The 21,190-nt window shown below is 42.1% G+C and overlaps 4 protein-coding genes and 1 long non-coding RNA gene across 5 annotated transcripts; 4 read left to right on the top strand and 1 right to left on the bottom strand.

The window, feature by feature from the left end:
- The first annotated feature begins 2,827 nt into the window (after positions 1-2,827).
- Positions 2,828-4,451, top strand: LOC309840237 (hemoglobin subunit epsilon-2). The gene is made up of 3 exons (XM_082682325.1): positions 2,828-2,992; positions 3,104-3,326; positions 4,183-4,451. Exons 1-3 carry the CDS (start codon positions 2,901-2,903, stop codon positions 4,309-4,311), a joined length of 444 nt encoding a protein of 147 aa, XP_082538451.1. The 5' UTR covers positions 2,828-2,900; the 3' UTR covers positions 4,312-4,451.
- Positions 4,452-7,875: 3,424 nt separating this feature from the next.
- On the top strand, positions 7,876-9,757 carry LOC309840250 (hemoglobin subunit beta-like). The gene is made up of 2 exons (XM_082682347.1): positions 7,876-8,643; positions 9,503-9,757. The coding sequence occupies exons 1-2, from the start codon at positions 8,494-8,496 to the stop codon at positions 9,629-9,631; spliced, it is 279 nt and encodes a 92-aa protein (XP_082538473.1). The 5' UTR covers positions 7,876-8,493; the 3' UTR covers positions 9,632-9,757.
- A 4,284-nt stretch (positions 9,758-14,041) lies between these two features.
- LOC309840235 (hemoglobin subunit beta) lies at positions 14,042-15,891 on the top strand. The gene is made up of 3 exons (XM_082682323.1): positions 14,042-14,400; positions 14,530-14,752; positions 15,637-15,891. Exons 1-3 carry the CDS (start codon positions 14,309-14,311, stop codon positions 15,763-15,765), a joined length of 444 nt encoding a protein of 147 aa, XP_082538449.1. The 5' UTR covers positions 14,042-14,308; the 3' UTR covers positions 15,766-15,891.
- LOC309840251 lies at positions 14,823-15,630 on the bottom strand. The gene is made up of 2 exons (XR_014298565.1): positions 15,470-15,630; positions 14,823-15,435 (listed from the first exon to the last, which is right to left on the bottom strand). It is a non-coding gene; the product is annotated as an uncharacterized lncRNA (long non-coding RNA).
- A 1,278-nt stretch (positions 15,892-17,169) lies between the features above and the next one.
- On the top strand, positions 17,170-18,511 carry LOC309840236 (hemoglobin subunit beta-like). Its single transcript, XM_082682324.1, has 3 exons — positions 17,170-17,382; positions 17,505-17,727; positions 18,256-18,511. Exons 1-3 carry the CDS (start codon positions 17,291-17,293, stop codon positions 18,382-18,384), a joined length of 444 nt encoding a protein of 147 aa, XP_082538450.1. The 5' UTR covers positions 17,170-17,290; the 3' UTR covers positions 18,385-18,511.
- The last annotated feature ends 2,679 nt before the right edge of the window (positions 18,512-21,190 follow it).

Below are 21,190 nucleotides of genomic sequence, written 5' to 3'. Positions count from 1 at the left end.
TTCCTTTTCTCTCGAGTCTCTAGTTTTGCACCTGCCCTTCCCTGCTTCTGGGAACTTATTTCATCAAATGACTTATGCCTGGCTCCATCTTGTCTTTGAGGTCTCTCTTCAAGTGTAACTTCCTTTAGGACTTCTATCCTTATATATTTTTTTTCCCTCTAGTCCCTTGCTACCACATCATCAGATGCTTTTTTTTTTTCTTGTCATGTAACACCCGTCTGAGATTCTCTTCCTCATCGATTTGATTATTAGTGTTGGTCACCCTCGCCCCTAGAATGTGAGCATGACAACACTATATATGCTGTTTGTTTTTCCAAGATTCCCAGTTTTTAGAAGAATGCATGGCATGATTGGCTTCAGTAGATATTCATTTTCTTATTTTTTTACCTTTTTTTTTCCTTTTTTTCTTTTTGAGAGGGAGAGAGAGTGCATGACCCTGGGAAGAGAGGCAGCAGAAGAGGGAGAAGCAGGCTCCCAGCTGAGCAGGAATCCTGATGTATGGCTCAGTCCCAGGATGCTGGCATCATGACCTGAGCCAAAGGCAGACAGGCACTTAACCAACTGAGCCACCCAGGTGCCCTGATATGTGTTTTTTAAATATGTGATGAATGACTGTTAAACTGTTCGATGACCATGATGATGAGCTTGCACTGATGTGATAAGTCTCCAGACAACAGTTGGAACAGTGAGCATGGAGGTCAAGTGAAAGTGTGGAACAGCCATGAAGGAGAGGAATCAAAAAGTCTTGGAAAGTAATTGTCTAGAGAAGATGAGAGAAAGGCAGGAGTGGAGGTAATTGTTGCAATCACTATCTGGTTTGCTGGGAAGATGGAAGGCTGTTTGCTAACATTCAAATTGCAAATGTCCCTGACTCTGAGAGGTTGCAGTGTGAACACACAAGGGAGACGAGCACCAATGCCGTCAGAGTATGGACCCTGAGCCGTTCCCTCAGACCATGCCCACAGCTGAAAGGAAGTGGGATTGCTGGCTGTGGTCAAAGTTTCCTCGCTTTTCTTTCCTTTCATTTACTTACTCTCTTGAATAAATCTTTTGGGGATTGAATCACACTTTTCTTTTTTAAGATTTTATTTATTTATTTGACAGAGAGAAATCACAAGTAGGCAGAGAGGCAGGCAGAGAGAGAGGAGGAAGCAGGCTCCCTACTGAGCAGAGAGCCTGATGCGGGGCTCCATCCCAGGACCCTGAGACCATGACCTGAGCCGAAGGCAGAGGCTTTAACCCACTGAGCCACCCAGGCACTCCCCCACGTTTTTTTTTTTTCTTTTTTAATATTTCTGTACCAAGTGTTCGCATCATCACAGCTTGGGTCTGAGAGCTCATTGATCATCAAGTCTGTCATGTTAAACTAGATTCTGGCACCTTAGCAATTCTTATCCATATTTTTTGTTGTTGTTGTTTTATTTTGTTTTTCTCCATTTTATTCTTTTGATCATTCTGCTACTTTAAAAATATATTTTTCAAAGACATTTCTCCAAATGCTGTAATTCAATTAGCTCTTTATGAATGACAGAGGTTGTGATAATAAAAATTCTGCATCTTAGAGGCCCCACAGTAAACTACCAAGCATAGTAATGGCAGAACAATCCACATTTTAAATGTTTTTTTCCAAGATGAATTGATAAAAGTTTTCACTATCTCAAAGGATTTCTTTTCTAATAGCAGAAATGCAACATTAATTTATTGAGTTGAACTCTTTAAATTTTAGTGTACCTTTGTAAATATGCAGGGAGATTATCTCTTAAACTGTTTTTTTTCCCTTTCCTTTTCTTTCTTTCTTTGTGTGTGTGTGTGTGTGTGTGTGTGTGTGTGTGTGAGAGAGAGAGAGATTGGTGAGAAACAAATCAACCAGCTTCCTGGAGCTCAAATGTGAGAGTAATAAACTCTGAAAGAAAAAAAAAAGATAAATAAGTCAGTCCCTCTCTCCTCAGAAGTGTGCCTTGTTTAGACCAATGAATGCTTGTTTGAGATGCACTATGCCAAAGTACCTTAAGTGACAGGGGAAGTAGTGTGTGGAATTCTATCAGTGAAGATCACCTCTGCCTCATTACATATGAGGAATAGTTAAACACAACAAGGCAGTGGATCCAGCATATGCCAAAGACAGCTGCCTTAATCAATTGCTATTGCCACAGAGCCTAATATTCTCTCCATTGAAAACACAGTTCTTCCCAATACTCAACTGTGCATTTTCTGACACAAGAAGTGAATACATGGTATTGGCCAGACACAGTGCTATATAGTCAGAGTGGAAAAAAAGGTACTCAAACAAGTACATGCATTTTAATAGAACTCAGCCATAATCGTGTAATACTAGTTCTCTAAATTACCAGTTTTTACCTGCCCTGTTTCTGAACTGATGCTACATTGGAGTCTTTTCTTCTTACAAAAACTATAAAAGTATGAGCCCCATCTAAGTTTTAGAAAAAATGGTGACCAGGAAAAGCTGTGGCTTCTTTTATATCCAAGATGAATGACTGAATGATATCTTGTAAACATCTGACATAATGCCCAACAGATTTATAATTCTTACCCCTCTTAATTCTAGTCATGCCTCATGGTCAGCCCACAAGGTCACCTAAGGGATAACGGGGTTGGGAGCTTGAGATAGGAGATGCCTAGTAGACGGTGGGGAAAGGACAGCAGAATCCCCCTGATAGAGCCTTCCAACGTTATCAGAGACCCAGATGTCCATCCTGCTGACCCTCCCTTGTCCAAACCCCACCCCTGGTGGTGACAACCCACTCTTGACCAATGGTCTCATTTCATTGGGAGAAGCAAGGGCTTGGAAACAAGAAATGAGGAATAAAAGGCACACAGAGAAGTAACACCTCAGACTCACTTCTGGCACATTACTGGTCACCAGTAAGCTCCCAGACACCATGGCGCTATTTACTGCTGAGGAGAAGGCTGCTGTTGTTAGCCTGTGGGCCAGGGTGAATGTGGAGTTGGTTGGAGGCGAGGTGCTGGGAAGGTAGGCACTGGAGGGGGAAAGTAAGGCAGAAAGTATTCCTGGAGGGGTATTGGTCAGTTTTCTTACCTACTCTGACTTCCCATCTTGTTTGTGACTATGAACATCTCATAGGCTCCTGGTTGTTTATCCATGGACCCAGAGGTTCTTCGACAGTTTTGGCAACTTGTCCTCTGAGTCTGCAATAATGGGCAACCCCAAGGTCAAGGCCCATGGCAAGAAGGTGCTGGCCTCCTTTGGAAATGCTGTTAAACATATGGATGACCTCAAGGACACCTTTGCTGAGCTGAGTGAGCTGCACTGTGACAAGCTGCATGTGGATCCTGAGAACTTCAAGGTAAGGTCTGGGCATGCCCGTGCTTTGTTCTTTCATCCTAGATATTTACAGTGTAGATATGTTATAAAACACAGGTAGATAAGTCTGATCCATAAGAGCATTTCTTTGGGACATTATATTTCAAGGAAAGGCTTGATTTGGGTAGTTAGGTTGTTCCAAAGATCATAGGTAAGGCCAAGCAGGGTAATTATGGTGACCAGTAGAGGCCACTGGTCATCTTACATTTCTGAAAAAAATACATGTGTGAAGAACACTGGCCAAAATTGAGTTAAATGTTTTTGGCCGGGAGAATACAATTCCAGCAAGAATATCTTACTTTTGGTAACTGAAGTTTTCTCTAAAAATGATGAATACATTTCTAAATGATTCTTGAGTTTAGAACCAGGACTAAGCAAGACAAAATAAGATTAATCTTTTCAATGGACAATTCTGTCCCCTGCCCCTTTTAGCAGTGATGAAATGCTCTTGTATACATGGTTTAAGATTCTTTGTCACGGGAGGGTCCAAACAATTTGAATGAATATATTATCTGGGGACTAAGACTATCTATAGTAAGGCTCCTTTCAGTCCTCTATTCCTACTTTTAAAAAAGACAGAGTTTCTAGAAAAGAGAAGCCATCCATGGCAATGTTTTGGGCTCAGAAGTTGAGCGCAAATGAGAGAAAGATAGATCACGATGGGTGGTACAGGGCTGGGAGTCATATTGATGCCAATGTCCGGCATATCATGGTATACATTTGTGGGATCAGGGTCTTGAAAGTTGCTCAGTCTTTTATCAGGAAGGAAATCAATGTGGCCAGCTTGAAGCTTTCTGTTCACTAGGCACTATTTTATTTTTATCCTACTCTTTCCCCAGCTTCTAGGCAACATGATACTGATTGTCTTGGCAACCCACTTCAGCAAGGAGTTTACCCCCCAGATGCAGGCTGCTTGGCAGAAACTGACAACAGCTGTGGCTAATGCTCTTGCCCACAAGTACCACTGAAGCGCCAATCCAACTACTTCAGTGCCTACTGGAGGGCCTGAGTTTCAAGAGTCTGTCTCTCGAAGACAGGCACAGTGCCCTGCCTCCAGACTTACCTGCTATATGATAAAACTAAAATAAAAATTGTGCTCTGTAATGAATTTCTTTGTCTTCTCTCTCTGTCTTTACCTTTTATGTTGATTCAACAAAGGAAAGCACTTCTTTAGGGAGGGGGTTATTTGGGGAAATAGAAGATTCTGCAGATTTGAGTGGTTTCAAGGGGCAGTTACTTCTAGGAAGGGAAAGTTGACTTGAGCTGGGTAGTGTCTTCAGAACAAGGGAGTGCATGGAGGTACTCTTGGGAAACGCAAGAAGATGGTTGATATAGTGAGTAGGGGCACATTAGAACTTCAAGTAGGGGACCTGTCTATGCTTCTACTTTTATAATCTCAGAGTTTTTGATGCTGTATTTCACTTATATTAAATAATATAAGAAACACATTTTTACTAGCTGTAAGAGAGTGGTGAGGGAGCTTTCCAGAGACCCAGGTAAGAACTAGGCTCTAAACTTTCCATAGTGTCTTCAGTGGTATTAATGGAGGAACAAACCCTAAAGCATAGGAACTAACTGCCTTGCTTTGAATCTGTACCTTATCTGCTAGCCCTGTGACCTGGAACATATTTCCAATTCCATTAAACCTTTGGTGGAGATAAAAGGTCATTTATGTGGGAAAATGACAAATTTAGGAATTAGTATGCTGGGTCAAAGTGACAGAAGAGAAATTACGCCCTTAAAAGCCATGCAGTGGGGATGCCTGGGTGGATCAGTCTGTCAAGTACCTGCCTTCAGCTCAGGTCAGGATACCAGGGTCCTGGCATCCAGTCCTGCATTGGCTTCTTGCTCATCAGGAAACCTGCCCCTCCACTGATTATGCTCTCTCTCTCTGACATATAAATAAAACCTTAAAAAAAAAAAAAGCGGTACAGTGGTATAGAATTAGGGACACCACTGCCCAGAAAAGCAGGAAAAGAAGCTATTATAAGCAAAGTACCAGTGAAATTTCTTGCACACAAGAGTAACATAGCGAATTTTAGGGGAACTGATCCACATGTGGATGTAGAACTGACAAGGCAGGATCTAGCTTGCATCTAGCCACAGGAATGTACTGATATTGTAATGAGGTCAAAGGACTAAACTTCACAGAAGCACTGATACTAAGAACAACTCAAATAAAGGGCCATTGTGACCAAGATACCACTGGACTTGGAACTGAGTGCAGTAGAGAGTGGTGAGGTCACTGATGAAAGCTGGGATCCCTGTCTCATGAATGAGAAGAGGAAAAGTCTATTCTCAGAACAGAAAACACCTAGAGGTCTCTTGTGTGGAGCTGGCAACTATGCACATCCACTTTTGTGGCCATCACTTCAAAGTCTGCACCTGAGTCCCTGGCATAGAAATGAAAAGTCAGGGCCTTGGGATTAGCAGTGAAAGATGATACCAGCCCCCATCACCTTGAGAAGTTTGGCTAACATTTTCCAGAATGAATTTCCTGTTTGTAAAATGCAATAAAAATCCCTACCTCACAAGTATGTTCCAAGGCTTTAAGGAGATCACTGTAAAGTGCTTTGTCTGTCATTATTGAGAGGTAGTGGTAGCAGTTTATACAATATACTCTGATCTGTTCTTCTGTGCTCTGTTCCACTGTGTATTCTAGACCTGACTGTATTCTTTATGAGTTCAAGACCCATATTTCTAACTATGTGATATCCATATCTGATTGCTCAAGAGTGCATCAAATACAGTATGTCTAAGAAACCTCCAGCTGTTTCCTAATCTATCCCTGCTAATCAATTTCCCAGCTAGAGAATAACGCATCATCCATTGCTTGAGCCTGAAAATAGAAATGGTTTTTTACCATCCCACCCCGATTATAATATCATCTTATTTGTCTCCCATTTATCTTACCCCTTAAATCTATTAATATATGGAAGCCATAATAATTTTTAAAAAAATACAAATCAAATCATGTCACCCACATCCTTGCAGTTTTCTATAGTTTTTCTTGGCTTTCAGGTTAAAGACAGATAACGTATAACAGTTTTAAGATTATTCATGGCTCCTCTGCACCTTTCTATCATAGAACACTCTTCCATTTGAGCTGAATTACAGTTACATTTCCTGATTTTTGCATATAAATCATATAACTGAATCATTGACTCTGGTTACTTGTTGCTGTTGTTGTTGTTGTTTAAAGAGAGAGTGAGAGAGAGTGCCTGTGCCTGCAGATTGGCGAGCAGCAGGAGGGGGGCTGGTGAGAGGTAGAGAGAGAATCCCAAGCAGGCTCCATGCTCAGCACAGAGCCCACCATGGGGCTTGATCTTACATCATGAGCTGAGCGAAAACCAAGAGTTGAACACTTAACTGACTGAGCCATCCAGGAACCCCTGTAATTAATTTAACTGATGTTATGTTGTACAATTCATCTGTATTTCTGTAAGTGAAGCAGTAGTTGATTCTTTTCATTGTGTAATATTTCATTCTTTTTCTATATCATAATTTATCTGTTCCACTGAATGAAGACCATTTAAGTTGCTAGAAGCTTGGGATCCTCGTGCATACTGTTGTTATAGTCTTTGGACTCACACAAGCATGCATTTCTGAATTTCTAGAAGAATAATCGCTAGTTTATTGGTTTTGGCTATATTCTGCTTTAGTAGCTACTACCAAATATTTTCTAAAGCAGTTATACCATTTTACACAGTCACCAGCAAAGCCTGAGTGTTTTCTTGGTCTATATCCTCATAAATTTTGAAATTGCTTATCTTTCCCCTCCTCTTCTTTATATTTTTTTTTGCCTTCTCACTTCCATCCCATTTCATTCTCTTACTTTCTGTTGGTGAGCCCCTCCCTCTCCACCTCCCACCCTTTCTACCTCCCTCCTTCCATCTAGCTGTGCTAGACAGCATGTATCTGTAGGTCGATTAATACTGTCTTGAATTCAGAAAAGACAAAAATTCCCTTTGAATCTTCACTTCTAGGTCTAACTCTACTTTTTTTCCTGATGACACAGTTGGAAATTTCTGCACCTACATTTTCCCAGAAACCCTGTCAGACTTAGCCTGGTTGAAAATGATAAAGCTTCATTGCAAATCCTCTGCATTCTTTCTTTGGTCATATCACAGTTTTAAATAATCATGTTATAGGTTTCTGATACTTTTTTCTTTCTCCCTCATTACATTTTTTCCATTAAATCCACGCTTCCCCGATCTATTTCAGTGGATGGTAGAGAAAAACATGCAATAATTTTTCATTCTATCAATGGACATTTATTTCAGTGAAGGAATGAGAAGAAAAAGTTTTGTTACTAGAAGCATTTATCCAAAGAAGGAAAAAAAAAAAACAAGTTAAAGTATGGCAAAACATTTATTCATTCCAACCACTTACAAATATCTCTAGAGACAAAGTGAAGACCCACATAGAGTAAAATTGATAACATTACTGTTCTCTAGGCCTTAGTTTTCTTATCTATGAAGTGGAAGAACTAGATGAGTTAAATGCTGAGACACATTCCACTATATCAGACTATAGCATTTGCACATGAATGAGAGTGGTAGTATACTTATGGAAGTCACTGCTGAAGGGGGATGAACTGGGGAGAGAAAACAGGGATTCTGAGTCAAGACAGGATACCTAGAACGCCACCCTCAGGGCAACTAACGGGAACTGAGGAATGAGGATGTAACCTACATTCTCACAAACCAATAAGATTCTGCTCCGTCCTGGGCCAATCTGCTCACAGCAGCAGGGAGGGCAGATCAGGGCTAGATATAAAAGGATGAACAGGGCCAGTTGCTCCTAACACTTGCTTCTGACACAACCGTGTTCACTAGCAACCACAAGGAGACACCATGGTGCATCTGACTGGTGAGGAGAAGGCTGCCGTCACCGCCCTGTGGGGCAAGGTGAACGTGGATGAAGTTGGTGGTGAGGCCCTGGGCAGGTTGGTATCCAGGTGGCAAAGCAGGCTGACAGAGAGTGAATGGAAGCTGGGCTGGCGGAAAGGGCTCAGTCCCCTGGGTTTCTGACAGGCTCTGACTCCTCTGCCCTCTGTGCTGTTGTCACCCTTCAGGCTGCTGGTTGTCTACCCCTGGACTCAGAGGTTCTTTGACTCCTTTGGGGACCTGTCCTCTCCTGATGCTGTTATGAGCAACCCCAAGGTCAAGGCCCATGGCAAGAAGGTGCTGAACTCCTTTAGCGAGGGCCTGAAGAATCTGGACAACCTCAAGAGCACCTTCGCTAAGCTCAGTGAGCTGCACTGCGACAAACTGCACGTGGATCCTGAGAACTTCAAGGTGAGTCCAGGATATGCTCTGTTTTCTTCCTTGGCTCTTTCTAGTCTTTCACTCTGCTTCTTTTGCCTACCTCTTCTCCCCCGACCTTCCTGGAGTAGGTATCATCATGGAATGCTTGTCAAAATTTACATAATGTCGTATGTTTTCTTTCAGTATTCCATATTGTTTCCTTTGTCCCAAACTTTCATTGCATCAAGCTCTTCACTTAATTACTCATCTGTTGCCCTTCTCTATTCCCCTTAACTTGTTTCCCCTACTCAATACCCCCGTTACGCACACTAGCTCTCATCTTCTCCTTCTATGCTTGGAAAATGCTGTCTGTCTCTCCATATGGGGACTGGCAGGGCTCCTCCAAGTAGAGGCCACAAATCATCTCAAAATTAAAGAGTAATTGGGCATGTGATGTGATGAGCATAGGGTGTTATAAGCAAATAATGCGTCACTGAAATTATATAAAAAATGAATGATGTATTATATGTTGGTTAATTGAATTTAAAAAACAAAAAAGAAAAAGTGCATTTTTAGAGAGTCAAGATTCAATGGAAAGGGAAGGAAAGGAAATGTCTGAGGATGATGGGCCAGAAGTAGAGAAGTAGGGCATGAGTAGTTTCTAAAAGACATCCCAGCACCATACTAATTAATCAATTAATAATTAAGTATATGGACAATAAAAATAAAAATATACTACACACACACACACACACACACATTTATGCTGATGGCGATAACCTGAAGATCAGTTTGGGCTGGAGTGTGGAGTGTGGGCAGAAAAAAAATGATGGTTGGCTCAGTTTCTCAGAAGCCCGGCTTGATTTCTCTCTTAATCATGTATCTGTATCTATGTCTGCCTTCCCCACAGCTCCTGGGCAACGTGCTGGTGTGCGTGCTGGCTCACCACTTCGGCAAGGAATTCACCCCTCAGGTGCAGGCTGCCTATCAGAAGGTGGTGGCTGGTGTGGCCACTGCCCTGGCTCACAAGTACCACTGAGACCCTGGCCTATTTCCTGGTGACCACTGGAAGACCCTGTTTCCCTAAATTCTGTCTTCTGAACTGGGGGAAATAAAGTCCACCATCAAGGGTTGGGTTTCTGCCTAATAAAGAACCTTCAGCTCATCTTTCTGATGCATTTCACTTATTTTATTTTATGTTATTATTTGTCTGGGTATATTGCACATCCCTGAGGGTCTGTAGATAGGATGTTTTCCTGTCTGGTTCCAAAAGGTCCAGGGAAATTAGAATGGAAGGGGACCATACACCATACACATCATCGGTTGTTGACACTTCTCCCTCCAGAGCATAGACATGGTCAAGAAGGTTTTAAATATAGAGAGAATACTGGCATTAAAGGGCCTCTGTGGAAGACTTGCAACCTCAGGCACAGCCCTCAGGCTAATGCTTTGACCTGTTTCCTACAATTAGTGAAAAAGCTGGTGCTCAAATAGAGACATAATGAGTGGTCAAGGCATTGATGTGTTTCCTTTTCCCCTGCTTCCCTTGCCTGCAGTGTTGCCAGCAATAGCCTGCTCCATCAAGTGTGTCTGCTCTGAGGATTATCCTCCCTCTTTTACTTGCCCCAGACTCGTCCATAAATAATGCCTGCCCCCACCTTCCCATTCCAGACAAGCTACACGCTTACCTGTCACCTGTGACCCCTTGCACCCTAGCCTGAATGCACTTTCCAACATTGTCCAAGAAAATCTTTCCAAACCCTTCCCCTCTTCTCATTTTTCACATTTCTTCTTAACCCTCACACTCATACCCTATGCTGTAAAAACTCTGCTGCCTATTTCATACTGTCCAATGGGACTACCATGCCTTGTGACTTTCTTTCATAAGCAGGAGATGAATATTTACTAACTGAAGTGGTTGGTGAGTGAATGAATAAATGAATGAGTGATTATTCTCTCTTGGAACTACTGGAACTAGAGGACAATCTGAGCCAGGGACCTTCAGAGAGAAGTCCTTTTGATTGATGCTCCAGTACACAAAGAGGAAAGGAAACACTGACCAGACATTTGCTTTCTGTTTGGAGCCCATTGGACATTTGGTCTTATGAACTAATGCCTTGTATATTTGTAAAGGCTCCCAGACTGAAGCCAAGACTCTGATTCTAGGATGTACAGTTTCAAATTTAACTTGAGAAAAATTGCCCCTTTGCTCACCATAAATCAACACCTTGGCCCAAATAGTGGTATCAACAAAATCTAATTCTGAATGGTGATCTGAGCCCAATAGAGGAAATATTTGTGTGGTGATTATAGATTGAGACATTAATCATTCTGTAATTATTAGCACATATTTTATCAATCTCCTGGCTAGATTGTACTCACCAGGTCCGTCCTGGTTCAAAACATCAAAGTATAAAAATTTGGCAAACTGGATAAAAAGGGGAACAAGGTCCTTATGTATGTAACTTTCTTGGGAACTTAGGTTGTGTGTGTATGTGTGTGCATGCACATCTGTGTGCATGTTCACACGTGGGGGCATGTTCACATGCATGTGTGTGTGCTGTTTAGTGTTCACTGGGGCTGGGACCAACCTAAAGCACACATCCTGTGAGGCCCTTCACAGGGTAGAAGTAAGGTTAAAGTAGTAAAGATGGCAGTGGGTCAAGAAGCTTTCTAGAATATTTGAATGTTGAACTGGATGTGAGACTGAGGCCCAGAACATAATAATATTTATCAGTTTATTCTTATTTTCATCTGATATGTCTGACCTTTGATGTGTTATTGTGACTTGAAGACTGTCCCTGCCAGGTAATGGGTTAAGAAAAGGAGAAGTATGTCTCCCTCTACAGTCATGCTAAGTAGCAACGATGATGGGAGAGAGAACAGCAACTCCTGTCCTCACGCCAGGAGCAAGGTGGATGCAGCAGTGGTCAGTGCAAAAGCTTGGTCCCCAGGTCATTCATGGCAAAGAAGGCTGAAAGAGGAAGAGACAAGAAAACATAGGGGATCTCTTTCTGAGTACAGAGAATAGTAGGGGAAGTCCCAGTAGATGCCAGTTTCTTTCAGTCAAGATGGAAAAGCTGGGGCCTTTACAGGAAAGTATAAGCCTATATAATACTGTTATTTAGAAAGCTCTGAGAATTTCTCATGACAAAGTTTCCTGCAAAACACATGCCCAAACTTCCCTAGAAGACCTCCCTTTGCACACTTATACCTGAACTCTGACATCAGAGTTGTGAAATAGAGTCCTGAGAACAACAGTCTGGATGTAAACAATGGTAAAGCTAATGAAGTTTTAAATTTAGTAAAATGTAACTCAAAGTCCAAAGCTCAATGTGTGTGTGTGTGTGTGTGTGTCTGTCTGTCTGTCTGTCTGTCTGTATTTTTAAACATTTAACACACTGGAAGTTCCCCTTTTCCTGGAAGTTAGCATGTGGAATCTTGCCCCAGGAATAGACCAGTAGTAAGAACATCTTTGCTTAAGTTAAGGGTTTTAGAGAAGAATGAATACAAAGAGAAAACGCTAGAACTGGGCATGTAATTCTTACCTAACCCTCAGATTGCCAGGCAAGAACCAAGTCTTTCCTACATATCTGAGAATGATCAAGGAGAGGTTGTTCACAAATACTGGCTGGGGGTTGGGACAAGTGAAAAGGGAGAGGAATCCTTACATACTTAGCAATGATGGAGAAAGTAGTTTAGGGAATGGAGCAATGGAAGTGGGAACACAGGGAGTTCATTTCAAACAACTAGAAATAGAGAAGTCCTTCCCTTCTGGTTCACCTAGAAATGTTTTTGTAGTTGGGGTTTCTGAGTGTTAGAGGTAAAAGGATGAAAAATTTCTGTTAAATGTTTGTTGCCAACAAAGACAAGCAAGGTGATTTTAGACATCGGGGTGCCTGGATCAAAATAAGATTCTAAGGTGGGAGGAACACTGTAAGTTAAAAAATGCGTGGCCCTTTCCTTGCTGAAAGAAAATGGGAATTCAGGAGCAGGCTAAGCTGCAAGAGGTACAGGTGATGGGAAGTTGGAAGAAGAACCAGCAGGGCCCTCCAGGAACTCTGAGATCCTATGCTGAACTCAGAAAGGCTTACTGTTTTGGCTCTTTCTTTCTTTCTTTCTTTCTTTCTTTCTTTCTTTCTTTCTTTCTTTCTTTCTTTCTTTCTTTCTTAAATTAAATTTTTTTCAGTGTTCCAAAATTCATTCTTTATGCACTACACCCAGAGTTCCATGCAATACATGCCCTCCATAGTACCCACCACCAGGTTCACCTAACCCCCCACCTCTCTCCCCTCCAAAACCCTCAGTTTTTTCTCAGAGGCCACAGTCTCTCATGGTTTGTCTCCCTCTCCAATTTCCCCCAACTCACGTCTCCTCTCCATCTCTCAATGTCTTCCATGTTATTCCTAATGCTCCACAAGCAAGTGAAGCCATATGATAATTGACTCTCTCTGCTTGACTTATTTTGCTTTTCTTATGGTATCTTTTATTGGTAAGGAGCAGAACTCTCTGGTTTTTCTTTGCCTAAGAAGTTAGTCTTCAAAACACATGACATGCAGGAAAGATAGGTGAGGGATATTAGAAAAACTGTAGGGATAGAAGGATATAAGCTAGTAAAAAAAGATTGAAGCAAACAAAAATATGTAGAGAAAATGAGATTATAGGTGTTGAATTTGAATAAAAGAAATTCTTACATACATAGCATTCTTAGTGGTCTAGGGGGAAAAAAAATCTGAGCCAAGGCCAGAGTACCTTTCTACTTTCCTTCCCCTCATTTCAAGTTACAGAGAAGTTTCTCTATCACTCCAGGAAGAAACCATTTTTTTTTTTTTAAATGTCTCGAGTTAATTAAAAGCATTGCTTTCCTCAGTGTTACCAATAATTTTGGTTTGTAATTGATTTTTGTGTTATTTTATTTTTTAGTATGTCAAGAGATCTCTATGTTTTCATCTGTGGATCCAAAAAACTGATAGAATTGTTATTTCACAGGACACTCTTGATTCATATGTAATTCAATTTTCAAATCATCATTTGTTTGACTATATGACTAAATAAAGAAATGAAAAATGAATGAATGAATGAATGTGTGTGTGGTTTTTTTTTTTTCCTAGGATGATTTAATCCGAACTAAGAGAAGGAAGACATACTTAGAACTGGGGGGGTGCCTGGGTGGCTCAGTGGGTTATGTCTCTGCCTTCAGCTAATCATGATCTCAGGGTCCTGGGATCAAGCCCGGAAAGGGGTGTCTGCTTGGCAGGGAGCCAGCTTCCTCCTCTCTCTACCTGCCTCTCTGCCTATTTGTGATCTCTGTCTGTCAAATAAATAAATAAAATCTTAAAAAAATGTTTAAAATAATAAAACTGAAGAGCACTCTCTAAGAGATTACCAGGTTGTGATTCTCAAAATTGTAAGATTATGTTTGCCAAAGAGAATGATTTTAGCAGAAAATTTATTATTAAGATGGGACCTACAGATCCCTAGAGAGAAGACAGAGGGTCTGAATTCAGACTCACAAGCAGGTGTCGGAATTGCCAAGGAGAGGGATGGCACTCACCATTCATGCCTCACCCTGCAGAACCACACCCAGGCCTGGGCCAATCTCACTGCTTTAGGGAGGGCAAGATCAGGGCTGAATATAAAAGGAAGAACAGGGCCAATTGCACCTTACACTTGCTTCTGACACAACCGTGTTCACTAGCAACCACAAGGAGACACCATGGTGCATCTGACTGGTGAGGAGAAGGCTGCCGTCACCGCCCTGTGGGGCAAGGTGAACGTGGACGAAGTTGGTGGTGAGGCCCTGGGCAGGTTGGTATCCAGGTGGCAAAGCAGGCTGACAGAGAGTGAATGGAAGCTGGGCTGGCGGAAAGGGCTCAGTCCCCTGGGTTTCTGACAGGCTCTGACTCCTCTGCCCTCTGTGCTGTTGTCACCCTTCAGGCTGCTGGTTGTCTACCCCTGGACTCAGAGGTTCTTTGACTCCTTTGGGGACCTGTCCTCTCCTGATGCTGTTATGAGCAACCCCAAGGTCAAGGCCCATGGCAAGAAGGTGCTGAACTCCTTTAGCGAGGGCCTGAAGAATCTGGACAACCTCAAGAGCACCTTCGCTAAGCTCAGTGAGCTGCACTGCGACAAACTGCACGTGGATCCTGAGAACTTCAAGGTGAGTCCAGGATATGCTCTGTTTTCTTCCTTGGCTCTTTCTAGTCTTTCACTCTGCTTCTTTTGCCTACCTCTTCTCCCCCCACCTTCCTGGAGTAGGTATCATCATGGAATGCTTGTCAAAATTTACATAATGTCGTATGTTTTCTTTCAGTATTCCATATTGTTTCCTTTGTCCCAAACTTTCATTGCATCAAGCTCTTCACTTAATTACTCATCTGTTGCCCTTCTCTATTCCCCTTAACTTGTTTCCCTACTCAATACCCACGTTACGCACACTAGCTCTCATCTTCTCCTTCTATGCTTGGAAAATGCTGTCTGTCTCTCCATATGGGGACTGGCAGGGCTCCTCCAAGTAGAGGCCACAAATCATCTCAAAATTAAAGAGTAATTGGGCATGTGATGTGATGAGCATAGGGTGTTATAAGCAAATAATGCGTCACTGAAATTATATAAAAAATGAATGATGTATTATATGTTGGTTAATTGAATTTAAAAAACAAAAAAGAAAAAGTGCATTTTTAGAGAGTCAAGATTCAATGGAAAGGGAAGGAAAGGAAATGTCTGAGGATGATGGGCCAGAAGTAGAGAAGTAGGGCATGAGTAGTTTCTAAAAGACATCCCAGCACCATACTAATTAATCAATTAATAATTAAGTATATGGACAATAAAAATAAAAATATACTACACACACACACACACACACACACACACACACACACACACACACACACATTTATGCTGACGGCGATAACCTGAAGATCAGTTTGGGCTGGAGTGTGGAGTGTGGGCAGAAAAAAAATGATGGTTGGCTCAGTTTCTCAGAAGCCCGGCTTGATTTCTCTCTTAATCATGTATCTGTATCTATGTCTGCCTTCCCCACAGCTCCTGGGCAACGTGCTGGTGTGCGTGCTGGCTCACCACTTCGGCAAGGAATTCACCCCTCAGGTGCAGGCTGCCTATCAGAAGGTGGTGGCCGGTGTGGCCACTGCCCTGGCTCACAAGTACCACTGAGACCCTGGCCTATTTCCTGGTGACCACTGGAAGACCCTGTTTCCCTAAATTCTGTCTTCTGAACTGGGGGAAATAAAGTCCACCATCAAGGGTTGGGTTTCTGCCTAATAAAGAACCTTCAGCTCATCTTTCTGATGCATTTCACTTATTTTATTTTATGTTATTATTTGTCTGGGTATATTGCACATCCCTGAGGGTCTGTAGATAGGATGTTTTCCTGTCTGGTTCCAAAAGGTCCAGGGAAATTAGAATGGAAGGGGACCATACACCATACACATCATCGGTTGTTGACACTTCTCCCTCCAGAGCATAGACATGGTCAAGAAGGTTTTAAATATAGAGAGAATACTGGCATTAAAGGGCCTCTGTGGAAGACTTGCAACCTCAGGCACAGCCCTCAGGCTAATGCTTTGACCTGTTTCCTACAATTAGTGAAAAAGCTGGTGCTCAAATAGAGACATAATGAGTGGTCAAGGCATTGATGTGTTTCCTTTTCCCCTGCTTCCCTTGCCTGCAGTGTTGCCAGCAATAGCCTGCTCCATCAAGTGTGCCTGCTCTGAGGATTATCCTCCCTCTTTTACTTGCCCCAGACTCGTCCATAAATAATGCCTGCCCCCACCTTCCCATTCCAGACAAGCTACACGCTTACCTGTCACCTGTGACCCCTTGCACCCTGGCCTGAATGCACTTTCCAAAATTGTCCAAGAAAATCTTTCCAAACCCTTCCCCTCTTCTAATTTTTCACATTTCTTCTTAACCCTCACACTCATACCCTATGCTGTAAAAACTCTGCTGCCTATTTCACTGTCCAACAGGACTACCATGCCTTGTGACTTTCCTTCATAAGCAGGAGATGAATATTTACTAACTGAAGTGGTTGGTGTGTGAATGAATGAATAAATGAGTGATTAATCTCTCTTGGAACTACTGGAACTAGAGGACAATCTGAGCCAGGGACCATCGGAGAGAAGTCCTTTTGATTGATGCTCCAGTACACAAAGAGGAAAGGAAACACTGACCAGACATTTGCTTTCTGTTTGGAGCCCATTGGACATTTGGTCTTATGAACTAAGGCCATGTATATTTGTAAAGGCTCCCAGACTGAAGCCAAGACTCTGATTCTAGGATGTACAGTTTCAAATTAAACTTGAGAAAAATGTCTCTTTGCCATTCATGAGAAAATTGAAGAGACACCCTCTGTTAGATTACTAGGTTGTGATTTTCAAAATTGTAAGAATATTGTTGCCAAGGAGAATGATTTTTTTTTTTTTTTAGCAATTTGTATTGCTGATGGGACTTAGGGACCTAGAGAGAGGACAGCAGGTCTGAATTCAGACTCATAAGCCAGTGTCAGAACTGCCAAGAAGAGGAATGGCAGTCGCAGAACCACACCCAGTCATGGGCCAATCTCGCAGCCACAGGGAGGGCAAGATCAGGGCTGGGCGCAAATGGAAGAGCAGGGCCAGCTACTGCTTCCACTTGTTTTTGACACAGCCATGTTCCCTAGTAATCACAAACAGACACCATGGTGCATCTGAGTGCTGAGGAGAAGGCTGCTGTTTCCAGCCTTCAGGGCAAGGTGAAGGTGGATGTTGTTGGTGGTGAGGCCCTGGGCAGGTTGGTCTCCAGGTGGCAAAGCAGGCTGATGAATGGAAGCTGGGCTGGCGGAAAGGGCTCAGTCCCCTGGGTTTCTGACAGGCTCTGACTCCTCTGCCCTCTGTGCTGTTGTCACCCCTCAGGCTGCTGGTTGTCTACCCCTGGACTCAGAGGTTCTTTGACTCCTTTGGGGACCTGTCCTCTCCTGATGCTATTATGAGCAACCGCAAGGTGAAGGCCCATGGCAAGAAGGTAGTGAACTCCCTTATTAATGGCCTGAAGAATCTGGACAACCTCAAGGGTGCCTTTGCTAAGCTTAGTGAGCTGCACTGTGACAAGCTGCATGTGGATCCTGAGAACTTCAAGGTGAGTCTGCGGATCCTCAGTATTCTCCTTCTTCCTTTTTACGGTCAAGCTGATGGTATTCAGAAAGAGTATGGGCATTAGGTGCTGTTTAGAGTGGAAGGAGGTATTCTAATAGCATTAGTATGGAGTCTTCAGGACTGTGTTTTTTTGTTTTTGTTCTGATTAAACTTTCGAGTGTTCATTTACAAAGTGCTTTCAATCCATTCCAAATCATTTTTTCTAATACCTTTTCCATTGTCTCTTCCTTTGAAAATAAGGAGGATAAAATCTGATTGCTCCTTTGCCTAGGTGGAAAGAATAACTGTAATAATTTAAGCTTGGCATTAAGGCAGAAGGCGAGAAACATTTCTATATGTAAAATCAGGCTAATATGGTTGAAGTCACATAGAGAATAACATCCGAGATCCAGCTCTTTCTGCTTATATTCTAGGGGGCACAGCTTGGGGTTACGGATGGGGCTGGAAAATGCTGAATCTCAGCTGAGTTTATTGGATAACCAGGCTCATGTCTCTTGTCTCCTCCCCACAGCTCCTGGGCAACGTACTGGTGTGTGTGCTGGCCCGCCACTTTGGCAAGGAATTCACCCCACAGGTGCAGGCTGTCTTTCAGAAGGTGCTGGCTGGTGTGGCCAATGCCCTGGCCCACAAATATCACTAAGCTCCCTTTCCTGTTTTTCAGGAATAGTCCCTTGGTCCCCAGAACCCAACACCTGAACTTGGGGAAATTGTAAAGTGCTTTGAGCACCTGGCTCTTGCCTAATAAAGAATATTTCTTTCCATTGCAATGGTTTATTTAAATTATCCCTGTGTCTCTCACTGGAATTGTTCAGGACATGGGAGGGCAATGAGTTTAAGACATAAAGAAATGAGGGGCTAGTTCAGATCTTGGGAAATTATATCTATATTTTGGACTCCATGAAAGGAGAGGTTTAAATAGTCAAACATGTGGGAAACAGACCCTGCAGACAATTTTGACTTTCCCTTAGAAAAGGATTCAGGATGACGCTTGATTTAGGGTCTAGATTTTTCCTATCATTTATTTAAATCAAATCTCTATTTAGCTTTGCTTTTATATGTCCTTCTTCTCCCCAGTTGTCCAGAACCTCATAACCCTCAATCCACTAAGCTCTTCTGCCTGAAGACACCACTGTTGCTCTCTGATTTTCCTACAAGTTTTGCTGTCCCCTTACTCATCCTCCCCATCACCCTTATCTTGGTTCCCTCCATCCTCTTACAGTTGAGACCAACATGAAGTTCTCACATAGCAGGAGAGGGAGTTTCAGAGGCTCTTCCTTAGTGCCTTTCATGGTCTGCATTGAAGTAACTGGTAATATTTTGTTATATATGACTAAGGCAAATGTGAAAAGGAACTTTTGGCAGCTTGATATTCACTGCTGTCTTGCAATCTCATCATGAGTTTACACCAAATGGCATCCTCTTCTTCTGAAAATGCTTTAGCATGTATAGCCAGGAAGTGATTGGAGGCCTGCTCCCACCTCCACCTCTTTTTGATGCCTCTGATGTCTACTCTGTCTTTCTTATTACTAGTACAGTGTTGCCAACAGCAACATACCCTGATTTCATTACTTCAGTCAAAGGCCACTTATGTGGATGCTAGATGCTGGAGATAAAATGACCTTGAAGTGGTCTTTGTCCCCTCAAACATTCTAGTTCTGAATATAGTTAGAAAGACCATGAAAATACTGCCACTAGTAAATAAATTAATTGATTAATTAAATTAATATAGAATCTTCATCTAAACTCAGAATGGAAATGCACACAAGGTGTCCTTATAAATACATAAATGAGAATTTTCTAAGCCTTCAGGATCAGAGGGGAGCCAGAAGTGTGCCTTGGTGACAGCTTTGGTTATCTGCTGAAGGGACCTTCACATTTGATATTGACCTGAGTGTTAGGACTTTATATGCAGAGAAACCATAGAAGAGCAAAGGTCTTGCAGATCTGGATACAGTAGGATTGGTGTTGATAAATGGAGACATAAAAATAAAGTGGAAAGAAGGGTCATGTAAGCATCTAAAAGAAAACAGGCTACACATGGCTTCTGGGAATCAGAATGATGTGGGGGAGTGGGCAGGCAGGAATAAGGATGGTCCGGTAGGTCAATGAAGGACCTGAAGATGGATGGGAAACCCTAATAATATTAAAAGGCCCGGATTCTATAATTTGGTGAGGATTCTATTAGAAAAGAACTCCTTTTAAGCAGAATTGTGCAAAATTATTTAAGCTAAAGATGGATTTATTATAGAAACTAACTCCATCAGATATGTAACTCTAGTTTTCACTTTTATTGCTAGATTTTGCCTCTTACCATCCAAATTCTCAAGTGTTCCCTTCCTGCTTTTGCTTCTTTTAATTATCCACAATATAAAATATGTAACATCAATATTGGGAAAGGGTCAGTAGACATTATTAATTGACAAATCAATAAGCACCACTTTAGAGCTATTTGGTCAGATGAATAGTGTCTCCAAGAGGTAAATGCCCACCTCTGGCAAAATTCAGTACTATCTGGCTGTTGTTCTATTTCACTACTAACATTAGCATGAGGTAGAGAAGGATGAAAGAGAGGGACAGACTACACAGCCTGTGTATGTCATTCTTAGAGATTACTATTCTTGTTTGAAAGTCATGTAGCCTCATGGAAAGTAGTCTCTCACTTTGACAGTCTTCAAACAGTACAGAGCAATCTCAGGTATTCACATTCATAAAATGGGTAAGAGCCAGAGTTGTTCCCAAATTATTCTTCCATCTGCAACTTGCTTTTACAAAGTTACTGATTTCTTTTCTAGAACTGATTTTTATTTTCTGGTTGTTTGTCTCTGGGTGCTATTAAATGAATACATTTACTATGTTCTTACAACTAAAAGAGAAAGGGGTTATTCAGATACATGTGAGGGGTTAGACATTAGAAATGAACAAGAACTGAGATTTTTGTCACAACTAATCCAGCTGATGGGGAATTAACTGGCTGAGAACACACAAGATTTCTATCTATTTCAGATAGAACACTTTGATAATGGTTCAGTGGATCCAGTCAGTCTTGATGCCATAAATGATGGGGTTCATCAGTGGTAGGAAGAAGATGGACACCTTCCTGTGATGATATGGATGAAGAAGAAGGAATGCTTTGCAAACTTGTGAATAATGGAAGGGCCTAGCACAGGGATATAAAGTATCAGGGTTGTCAGAATGTGAGACACACACTGGTGGGAGAGCTTTGAGTGGCTCCCTGTAGGAGGCGACGGCCATTGCAGACCTGAGAATCAGAATACAAGAAAGCACTATTAAAAGGAATTCTGGGCCCATGTAAAGGAAGATGACCAACAAAGCCTAGAGGCTGTTGATCCATGAGACACAGCAGGGAAGTTGGATCATATCCTGGTTTGACAGTAAGAGTGAGAAAGGATATTATCAGGGCAGTAGGAAAAACCAAAGAGATGCAA

This window comes from Mustela nivalis, assembly GCF_964662115.1.
Source record: "Mustela nivalis genome assembly, chromosome: 9".
NCBI lineage: Eukaryota > Metazoa > Chordata > Mammalia > Carnivora > Mustelidae > Mustela > Mustela nivalis.
This window is presented reverse-complemented; position numbering and strand designations above follow the sequence as displayed.